General features: G+C 36.8%; 4 protein-coding genes across 4 annotated transcripts in view; 1 reads left to right on the forward strand and 3 right to left on the reverse strand.

Annotated features, from left to right (window-relative positions):
* Eps-15 (Epidermal growth factor receptor pathway substrate 15) overlaps positions 1 to 10,584 on the reverse strand; it is a 49,853-nt gene that overhangs the window by 38,084 nt on the left and 1,185 nt on the right. The window lies entirely within an intron of this gene.
* On the reverse strand, positions 2,172 to 4,725 carry LOC108370617 (neuralized-like protein 2). The gene is made up of 3 exons (XM_017625984.1): positions 3,959 to 4,725; positions 3,590 to 3,898; positions 2,172 to 3,160 (listed from the first exon to the last, which is right to left on the reverse strand). The coding sequence occupies exons 1-3, from the start codon at positions 4,572 to 4,574 to the stop codon at positions 3,045 to 3,047; spliced, it is 1,041 nt and encodes a 346-aa protein (XP_017481473.1). The 5' UTR covers positions 4,575 to 4,725; the 3' UTR covers positions 2,172 to 3,044.
* LOC108370621 (coiled-coil-helix-coiled-coil-helix domain-containing protein 1) lies at positions 5,518 to 6,212 on the forward strand. The gene is made up of 2 exons (XM_017625991.1): positions 5,518 to 5,628; positions 5,748 to 6,212. The coding sequence occupies exon 2, from the start codon at positions 5,757 to 5,759 to the stop codon at positions 6,126 to 6,128; it is 372 nt and encodes a 123-aa protein (XP_017481480.1). The 5' UTR covers positions 5,518 to 5,628; positions 5,748 to 5,756; the 3' UTR covers positions 6,129 to 6,212.
* Positions 6,215 to 7,921, reverse strand: LOC108370616 (suppressor APC domain-containing protein 2). The gene is made up of 2 exons (XM_017625983.1): positions 6,795 to 7,921; positions 6,215 to 6,727 (listed from the first exon to the last, which is right to left on the reverse strand). Exons 1-2 carry the CDS (start codon positions 7,872 to 7,874, stop codon positions 6,302 to 6,304), a joined length of 1,506 nt encoding a protein of 501 aa, XP_017481472.1. The 5' UTR covers positions 7,875 to 7,921; the 3' UTR covers positions 6,215 to 6,301.

The following is a 10,584-nucleotide window of genomic DNA, read 5'->3' on the forward strand; positions in this document are numbered from 1 at the left end:
TCTTTAGAAATTCCAATCGAGTGATAGTCCCGGCAGCTATTAATTTGAACATCGAATATTAAACTGTAGCAACAGATATTGTTGCATTAACTATTAAACTTTTAAACCAATTTTTCTAGACTCTTTTATTCAATTTCAGCAAAATTTTTTATTAGAAATCCAGTCATTTTTAAACAAAAAACAAAACCGACTTCAATTCTCATATAAAAATGTAAGATTACCGTTAAATTAATATGGGACCAACTCTGAGGTACCACCTTAAAAAGAGAATTTTACAGGGTGTCCGGTGGCGGAATTAGGAATTAAAAGCTAAATTAATAAAGTATTAAGAATGATGAAAGGTTTATTTCAATAACTATTACAAAGAAGACAAGTGTGGATTTTGTTTTTAAGAATTTATGTCCTCTAAATGTTGACCGTTACGTCGGATACACTCTTGAAATCTGGCCTCCGTGCCCCGTGACACTTGCTGGAGAAGTGATGTCGGGATACCATTAACCTCGCGAACGACATTTTTTTTAGTGCTGAAATGGTCGCTGGGTTTGTTTCATAGACTTTACTTTTGAGGTATTCCCAAAGAAAAAAATCCATAGGGGTAAGATCGTCGAAGCTGCGGCCAAAAGTAGTAACGGTACTAGAAATTCGCTGAAATTTCGTAATGCGCTATTCGGCAATTAGGAATGAAGAAATGTGGGAAATGGTAAAATTCAATGCCTTAGCACGCCCACAGCTCTTGTGGGCAGAAATAGTAAATGTTATTCGATTTTGATGAAATTCAGAGCATATGCTGGTTTTAGGGAGAAAAGCATAAATCTGAAAGATCGTCAATTTATCGTCGGTTTACATTATCGTCCAGTAATTCTAGAAAAACGGGCGCAAATTAAAAACAATATATATATTTTTTGATTTAAACAACAGAAATTTTCCAACTTGGAAGATAATAAAGAATTTCTTAATTCGGTGCCTACCTCCTGCCCAACTTTTTCGGCTGTAAGTACTAAATTTTATGAATTTTGGAGAAAATGAGGAGGCACATTTATTTTATTTCCAAAGAAGTTCCTATTTCTTCAGTTTAAAAATGACAAAACGAAAACTTTTACAATACCTGCTACGTACATGATATGCATATAAACTGAAACTTTAAATTTTACCTACATTTTATACAACAAAAGCTGATTTAAGGCAGGCAGGACTCTTTCCATCGAAAACGGATCTCGTCCAGAGAAGTGTCTATTTTTGGCTGAATGTTGAATGTAATTAATAGATTGGCGAGTCATTAATATCTACACCTTCTTCAATTATTTGAGATATGACACGCATATTCACTGTTTACTTATCCCAAGTATAATTTTGCTCGCTTCCTAGGTCCTTTTTAAATATCCCTTTTTAAAGTAAGCACTCGAAAAATTTTATACTCACAAATTTCAGGGTAAACTGTTTTATGAATTTCAAAAGATTTATAAAAATTTAAAGCAATGCTGGACTACAGATGTATTCAAAAACTGCTCATCAATCAGATTGACTTTATATACATATATCCACACAAGTGGAAAAACTATTTCAAATTACTTGCGACAAAATCAAAATTTTTTCTTACAAATTTATTTTTTTCGCATTGTTCCTACTTTAAGCTCGTGTCATGACTGCAAATATGAATTTTTAGCAAAACATTATTTTTAGTTTGGGTTAGTTGGATATTTTTTTATGCATCAGTGCAATTACTTTTTCAGAATTCGCTAATCCGTTTTTACTACTTTGTAATTCTGCCACCGGATAACCTCCATCTTTTTTGAAGTCGGTTAAAAAGCGAATTTGATTTCATGAAATTATTAATATGAAAATAAATATATTAATATGTAGTTCAAGTAATATCCCTGCAAACCATATTTTCAGAGTATTCTGAATTGTAGAGAAATTTTAAAGAATTCGTAATTTTCGCCGAATTTTCTAAAATAAACTTAATTGGACACTTCGATTCTTTTACGAAATTTCGGAAGATTCTTTTACGGAATTTGAGAAGAATTTCTTGCAGAATTTTCTTTATTTTTCGTACACGACTTCATATAATTTTCTTTGAAGATTCGTAAAAAAATCGTTACAGAAATCAGATACTCCTAAAGATTTCGTTTAAGATTTCGGGAACTTTGGTTTGCAGGGATGTATGCATGAATGTACATATGTATGTAGTTATGTATATAAAAAGTATAAAGTAAAATGTTTTCGTTCATTTTTTTATTAACTTAGCGCATTGTGCAAAGATAAGATGAACTTCTTATCAGATTTTTTTATGTACTGTATATTTAATTATACATACATACATACATATCAATGTATGGAGATAAACAATCAGCCTTATCATGAGTTTCATTTTCGCCCGAAATCATTAACTTTTCTCTTTTCGCTTATGTGTATTCACTACGGGCGGATGAAAAATTTTCGGATGAATTTGTTTTCGGGCGAGACTGCGATAAGGCTGAATATGTACATTTTTAGCGCCTTTAGAACATATTTATGTACATATGTACTAAGGTATTTACATCTATGCAAAAATACGGAATATTTTACGGTAAAATGTGATATTTGGTGTGCTCTTAAATATGCTTTTACAATCAACAATAGGCCTGCAAATAAAATTGTTGCCTTCAACTACTAATTCTTGCTGTGGAAAAATAATTAGCATTGCACACACTACTACATACATACATATATAATTACTTTGTATCCTTGTATAAATATTTATGTAGGTTAATTTCTTTCACTATATCTATACATCTAAGCCCGTTTGATGGGCGAATGTGGTTATTTTAGGTCCCACCATTGGTAACAACAAACAAAACTTTCAATATATTCAACATGTATTATTTCCTTTCCGTGCATGTAATATTTCACATCACACTTGAAGACCGATATAACAAAAAACTTCCTAACGACGCATTATGCTGTAATATTAAAATTTCTTTTGCGATTTCAAAACTATACCTAAAACGAGGTGCATTCTATGCGAATATTTGCAAATTTTGCTTGTGTTGAAAAGGAAATTTTATCTAATCATTATGGCGAAGAAAATTTTTTAGGCGTTCCGGTAGCGGCAACTTTTCAATATTTTGCGATTTGATGTTTAAGAGAATAGCATCTCTGCAAGCATTTTGTAAAGAAACGACTAAAAGAAAAAATAAAGAAAATAAGTATTTATAAATTGATAAATATATACATATGTGTATGTATTTATTAGTGTCCCAAATATAAATTATGATGCGACATTTTAGTTATAGGTGCTGCTCATTTTCTTGTATGCATAAGTTAGCTATTTCAACCTTGCACTTTATTATACTACAATTTAGGGAATTACAAAACTTCATAATAAAAAAAGTTTGAAATTTTGGTGAAACCTTGCACAATGTTCATAGCTTTTGCACAAAGTCTGAAATTTGGATTTATGTACATATATGGCTTTTATTCGATGAGATAAACATGCATAAAAAAATAACAAACATAACCAGAGCAAAATAGCCATAACTTGCCCAATTTATATTTGGGCTACTGTAAGTAAATATATGCAAAAATACATTTGCTATGATTCGGCACTTACTTCCATAAAGTTGTATGATTCGAATCTGCTTTGTTGTGCCATAAACATCAATTACCACGTGCAAAGGAGATTTATCCATGGGTATTTCCTTCGTGCACGGTCCTTGGTCAACTCCATTTATAATAAAATGCATCTCTCCTTTTTCCTTATCAGCTTCTGTAGGCACGTATACAACGCCAATACGAGAACCCTTATCTGTTAGTAAAATGCCCGAATTGGAATCACCATTTTCAACAGTGGGTCTTAATAACCTCTTTGGTATCATGCCCCGTGGAGTGCGTACATAAATAGAGTCCCCAAGGATATTGCCTATAAAAGAACGCGCAAATTTTATGTCAACGATTTTTTCTTAAAATATGCGACACTTACTTCTGGGTAGGGAGTTTGGCTCTTCTTCATCGTCCGTACCAGATATATCCTGACGCGGTACCCCGGGTTGCGGTACGTTGTGAAACAATGGATTCGTTTCGATAACCCCACCAGCAGTACCGCTACGGGGCGTTAAGGAATGCGATTCAAATTTCGAGATTGGATATATCCAGCTAGTTCCCAGGTTAGCCAAGTCCGGCAACGCAAACTGTGGCAAACCTTCTGACATTGAACCAACCACATCGGGGAGCAATTGCGTTAATCCAAGCCTGATATGACCCGACCAGCCACGTTCATTTTTTTCTATTTCAACTAGAAAAATTTCGCCGGGTTGAAGTGGTTTCTCTGAAAAGGTAACTGCATCAGCGAAGCTGGCTTTGCGGTAGGCGACCGTGTTGTCTTCACATAAAATTATATTGGCGCCATGATACGGATGGAATCGAGCTAATTGTCGTTTGTTGATGGTATTACAAGTCTGCATTTTTTCAGCGTTGACTGGATTGTTAGTTGGTAGACTGCCCATAGAAACCGATGCAGAGGTGCCGGAACCGACTTCAACCTGAGGAGCAGCTGCCACTGGCTGTAATTGCCTTGGTACTGCCATTTCGCTGTCCATTCCTGGATTTTAGCTCTATATATTAATTTTTGAGTTAATTAAGGTTCACTGAAACGAAGTTCCGAGCTATTAAACCACTTTTACTAATTTTTCATATTTTTCCGAATATGCGAAATGAAAACAAATATGTACAAAATTGCACCCGACTTGGAACTGTCAAAATTATTGAATGAATGAAGTGGTGCCATTTTTTAACTCGCACACCCAAGTGGTGTTTCCTTGGGTTATCCAGTTCAGTATCACGATCATTTCTCACGGAATGGATCATTCTTATTGGGGTCGGCCGCACTAATTTTATACTACTAGCACGAGGAAAACGAAATTATAAAATTAATTCACTAAATGGGGAAAAGTACATTTAAACGAAATAATATTCACTTAAACGTAAAGGCGATTTATTTTTGTAGCAAGTTAAGAGAAGCAATGCGAGAATATTGAAATTCCTGACAAATTTTAAGTATTCTCTCTCTAACAGACAAAAATGTTGATAATTAGTAGAAACTAGTATCAACAATTTACATTCCGAACAGAACTAATTTGAATAAACAAGTTTTTTAAATTGGAAAATGTACAAACTTTAGCGACTTGCTAATGGAAAACGCAAGTGCATACTTGTAAATTTATACAGGGAGTATTCGCAAGTTCCCCTCAAAATGGAATGTAATTTGCTCTCAATTTTCCCTTCCTTGCAATTTTTTTCGACATCTCGGACATAATTTACGACAAATCGTGATAACTCAATTTACACCCTCCCAAATTGTATAGCAAATCGCCATACCATCAAACATTCATATATAACACTTAATAATATATATAACAGATTTGCAAGCGTTCTTTGATATGAATACGGGTAAGTTCTATGAGCATGCATATGAGTTGCTATGGAGATAAAATAATAAAAAATTTTCCGCTTGAATGCGCATTTTAACTTCACTGTATTTAGCAAGCAACAGCTGTTTTCTATGCTTTGGCAGCATTGTTGTGTTCATGTAACCAAAAAATTTAATTGCCTTCTTTTCGTACGGGAATAATTAATTTATTTGGGCGCCAATAGGTAAAATTTGTGTAAATTTGTTATCATCGGAGAATGACAGTGATGTTAATCAATGAGGATTGATAACAGCCGCACGTTGATACCAAATCCATTCAAAATATTTCATATTGTATTTACAGATAGCCGAAATGCGGGTGCCTTCTGCTGTTTTCGCGTATAAGAATCGAGATGCTCGTGCACCACAGAAAGAACATAATGTGCCCTTTCAGGAAATACTACCACTTCGTTTAAAAAACAGAGTAAGCGGCAAGTTAGACTCTACATCTGATGTAGCATGCTTGCAGGAAATGGGTGTCCTTTTTGCCTGCCTCAAGGACAACGACTTTGTTGAGAAGTACTGCAATAGGGAAATACAACAATTCCAAAAGTGTTATAAAATGTATGCGGATAAAAAGTTTGAAGCCAAGAAAACAGTCAACCAAGGTATTATAACTCCAGGCAAAAACCTCAACTATAAACAACTGAACAAGTACATGCGACGCTTTCCAAATCCCGAGTAGTATTAGTACCATGCTAATTTAATAATCAAAAATAAAGGACTTCAACACGCTACAAAAAAAAAAAAAAAAATATGACCGCCGGAATGTATATGGACTGGTAATCGATTATTTTTTTACCACTTTATTCTACATGGTTTCTTCAAGTTTAAAGCTATTTTATGAACTAAATTAAATTAAAAAACAACATCTGCTTCTCCAAGCCCTCCAGATGATGAAGGCGACGATTGACCAAGAACGGTGACGAATCCCGAACTACGCCCAACTATCCCAACTCTTTGTCTCAACTCGTACAACTCTCTCATTAGCGACTGCTTTTCACGTTCTAAGAGAGCGATTCGGTCGGTTTTTAAGTTTACTTCATTCGTAAGGTTATGATTCTGTTGACGCAGACGATCTACGGGTTGCAGCAAACCTCCACTATTGCCGCTGACATTACGTTGATTTAGTGCCTTACCGGGTGACCTAATTGCTAGATTAAAGTGCAGAGGAAATCCACCACGTTCCCAACAATCAGCAAGAGTTGCTAAATTGCGATTAACCTCATAAACACGAGCTCGTTGAAATTCCAGCCGTTCCTGCTGGACTTCAGACCATTGCTCCTATAACAAGTAAACAATTATTCAACTAATGATTAAATCAAACATTTACATACACGATATTACTCACTACGTGTCCTATCCGTCCCAAATACTTTATCTTTTCTTGAACATTAGCAATTTGTTGTAAGTACCAGTCGCGGGCTTTTTCCACTGCATCCAATCCCGTTAAGAGTACTTCACGTTCCTCTTCAAATTGCTTGAGACGTTTCAGCATATTATAGTCAATGCCATTCTGCAGTGTGTGCCTTCGTGGCTCCCTTCTCTTGGAGCTAGTCTTCTTCGGGTGCAATGTGCCTACAGTTCCGGTTACACTGTCAGTGGCTGATGATGATCCACCATCTGCACAACCACGATAAGGAAATTGATTGTAAATATATGCTGAGTCGTGTTTCTCTTTTGCGCCCATTTCATTTAAAAGTATTCCCATTTGCCAATTCTGCAGAGCATGTCGAATTTCCGCTTTATCTAAAGGAGTAGGTGGCGTATTAGGTGCCCCAAGTTGACTAGCAGCAGAAGCGCGTGGAGGTTTCGGTGGCGGCGGTGGAGAATTGTATACATCAACGTCTGTGCTCACCATTTCTGCTTCTATCTCTGAATCCGGACTTAACTGTGGTAAACTTAATGCCCGGTGGGATGAGACGATTTTGTGAGGTCGCACTGTGGCAGTTGTGACGTTGGTAACGGCCCACGTTGTGTTGCCGTGTACAGTGCTTTCGATATCCAACAGAGGTGCTGAAGGTGGGCGCGGCGGTTTCACAGGTGAAACACTGCTCGCACCGGGTGATGCGTTTCCGATGGACGCGCTCTGATTACGCAACAAACACAATTTTAATCCTGCACAGAAACGATCAAACGACAGAAGACCACTTGGAGGTGTAACTTTTCGAAGAGAATCAATGACGCCATGCGGCAATCCTTTGCAACCATCATCTTGCCAACCTTTTTCAATGTCTAAAAATCTTACAAAACCCGTGTGCTGATCGTCCAATATGTCGAAGAGGGTTTTCATCGAAGCGACAAACTGCTTTGGAAGTGCATCCATTGGACTGGCCGACGTTGAGCCACATGCGTTAGTATTCGTTATGTTGGAGTTAATTTTTGTATTACTTGACATGTTCATCATACCTGATCCATTGCGTCTCAACATAAATTGTATGTAGGTACAAATATAAGCCTGTAAATCAAAAAGGAATAATTGTATGTTAGTTATTTTCATAATTTCTTCTGAATCTAAGAAATTTGTAACTTATAGAGAAATATCCCTAGGTTAATCTGAGTACAACTAACTTATTGATATAATCGGCCAACAGAAGAGCAGTAATTTTTTCGAGATCAAAAATCAAAACGTAGAAAAATTAAGCAGGGGCTCCCACAGAGGAGTGCTTCAGTTTAACTTTTATATATCGGTAAAAAAAATATTAAACCATACAAAGCATGCAAGTAGTTGGTATAATCGTCGTTGGTTGTTGCGCTTCTGTGCCAACTGATGTCAATTGGAAATGCCAAGTGAAGACAAGGCCTCCCCCTCCTTGTTTTCTCACCAGCCATAAACACTCAGATAACACGTGGCCTAAACCGTAAAGAACTATTCTAGTCGTTGCATCTATCAAAGACGTTTGATACCGTCAGCCACTCCACGCTGCTAGAAGACATAGAGGCCTCTTCGACACTCGTCAGTAATGTTTAGAGACAACTCGAGCAAACCTAGACAACTTAAACAGGGGGTTCCACAGGGTGGTGTCCTTTTCCCACTACTGTTTAACTTTTATATTTCCAAGCTCCCTCAACCATCCGAGGGAGTCTCGATTGTCTCTTACGCTGACAATTGTTGACTTGTTCGGGTATCTCTTCGAGCTTTCTCGCTTCTTCACTGCCAGGAGCCTAACCCTTTCCCCTACAAAATCCACAGCGACCTTGTTTACCACGTGGTTCGAAGGAGGTCAGACTACCGCTGGGTATTCACGTTGATAATAGACCAATTCCGACGGTGAATAACCCAAAGCCCGGAGTAACTTTCGACAGTCTGCTCTCCTCTGCGCACACAACCGCATTTTTCAACAAAGTACAGAGCCGCAACAAGGTCCGCAAGTCGCTAGCCGGCAGTACTTGGGGGGGGGCAAAGACAAAGAAACGTTGCTGGCAATATACAAGGCAATTGGCCGGCCGGTTCTAAATTACGCAGTGCCAGTGTGGTCGCCGGGGATCAGTAGGACGCAGTGGATGAAGCTACAGACAGTACAGAACACTGCAATTCGGACAGCGACCGGATGTCTTCTGATGTCGCCAGAACACCACCTACACGACGAGGCCCAGATGCTTCCAATTAAGGAGCATAACACAATGCTCTGTAAGCAATTCTTAGTAGGGAACCATCGACGTGGACACCCGAACAGGCACTTGGTTGCAGAGCAGCCCTCGCCAAGGCATGTCAGAAGGCATCTATATGCACTGACGGACGAAGTCCATATTGACTGCTGAGTGGAAGATCGACCTATCTTGGCAGCCAGTTCGAAAACGCCCTATCTCAAAAAACTTTTCAAGAACGCCCTATTTCCGAATTTTATTGAAACCCCCTATCTCAGAATTTGGTTGAAGAACGCCCTATCTCAGAATTCGGTTCAAAAACGCCCTATCTTACTTTAAAATGTATTGAAAATGTGCTGATATAGGGCGTTTTTGAAACGGCAGCTGAGATAGAGCATTTTTGAAACAAATTCTGAAATAGGGTGTTCTTCTGCAAAATTCTCAAATAGGGCGTTCTTGAAAAGTTTTTTGAGATAGGGCGTTTTCGAACTGGTTGCCGAGATAGGTCGATCAGCAGTCGATATGTAGTGAGCGGCATCACCAAAAAGAAAAGGAAAATTGTCGAGGTTTTTCCGCCGGAATTTTAAAATTTGATTTATCTTAAGACTTTTGCCAAAATATTTCGGAAAAATGTTAGGATTTGCTGGAGCTGAACCGATTTGAAAATACCTACAAAAATTGCATTAGTTTGATTCAATAGGAAAATTTCTTAAACATTTCATGCAGACCTTTTAAGCTTAAACTTTTTCAACATCTGGGGCAAGGCACATTAAACAGGTAGTATCAGTAGAGCAAAAACAACATTTGCGTGTATTTTGTTGTTGCTTCTGGTATCGAAAGTGTCAAAAACTGTTCTGAATTTTTTCTTCTAAATCAAAGCGTGCCATGTGAAATACAAAAAATTATAAAAAATAAAAAATTGAAATTGGAAAAAATAAAAATTGTTGCAACTTTCTTTCCTAGTAAATTTATTTGCTTCTCGAAGCATTGATCCATCCTTTACAAGGGCCAGTAATCAGCGGTTGTGCTGCTGAGTTGGGCGAACGTTCCAAAAGCTGTTATTCAATCGATTGTTTTGTATGGAAAAAGGTTTCACATGCAAATGGATTTTAATACTTCAGAATTTTTGTGAGAAAAAATTAAAAATATTTGACATTTTCGAGACCAAATAATTTGAAAATAAATCAAATCAGCTGCTCTACTGATTTTACCTGTTCAATGTACCTTGATCTGGGGTAATTTTTTAGACAAAAATGTAAAAATACATTTTTTTTTATAAAAATCTCGAAATATTTCAGCGCAAGTTTTTAAAAATATAATAAATTTTATATTTCCGATGGAAAAACTACTTTTTTATTGAAACAGATGCGCCCTCATGTACACTGGCGGCAGAATAATAGTCTCATCGTACTTTAACGTACAGTTTTGGCTATATTTCTTTAGTTTATTTTATGTTTAAAAAATCACAAAAATTTTTGACACTTTCGTTACCAGAAGCAACAACAAAACACACGCAAATGTTGTTTTTGCTGTAATGCTACTATCTGTTTGAT

The sequence above is a fragment of the Rhagoletis zephyria genome, unplaced genomic scaffold (assembly GCF_001687245.7).
Source record: "Rhagoletis zephyria isolate East Lansing unplaced genomic scaffold, Rhagoletis_zephyria_1.1 Rzeph_scaffold_04349, whole genome shotgun sequence".
In the NCBI taxonomy this organism is placed as follows: domain Eukaryota; kingdom Metazoa; phylum Arthropoda; class Insecta; order Diptera; family Tephritidae; genus Rhagoletis; species Rhagoletis zephyria.

What these genes read in the sequence shown, in the direction of transcription:
- LOC108370617 (XM_017625984.1), bottom strand. Translation starts at nt 4,574, where the DNA reads ATGGACAGCGAAATGGCAGTACCAAGGCAATTACAGCCAGTGGCAGCT. An exon ending in GCCAAACTCCCTACCCAGAA is followed by an intron (nt 3,899 to 3,958) that starts GTAAGTGTCGCA and finishes GTTCTTTTATAG; the next exon opens with GCAATATCCTTGGGGACTCT. An exon ending in AATCATACAACTTTATGGAA is followed by an intron (nt 3,161 to 3,589) that starts GTAAGTGCCGAA and finishes TTTTTCTTTTAG; the next exon opens with TCGTTTCTTTACAAAATGCT.
- LOC108370621 (XM_017625991.1), top strand. Translation starts at nt 5,757, where the DNA reads ATGCGGGTGCCTTCTGCTGTTTTCGCGTATAAGAATCGAGATGCTCGT.
- LOC108370616 (XM_017625983.1), bottom strand. Translation starts at nt 7,874, where the DNA reads ATGTTGAGACGCAATGGATCAGGTATGATGAACATGTCAAGTAATACA. An exon ending in TGGGACGGATAGGACACGTA is followed by an intron (nt 6,728 to 6,794) that starts GTGAGTAATATC and finishes TACTTGTTATAG; the next exon opens with GAGCAATGGTCTGAAGTCCA.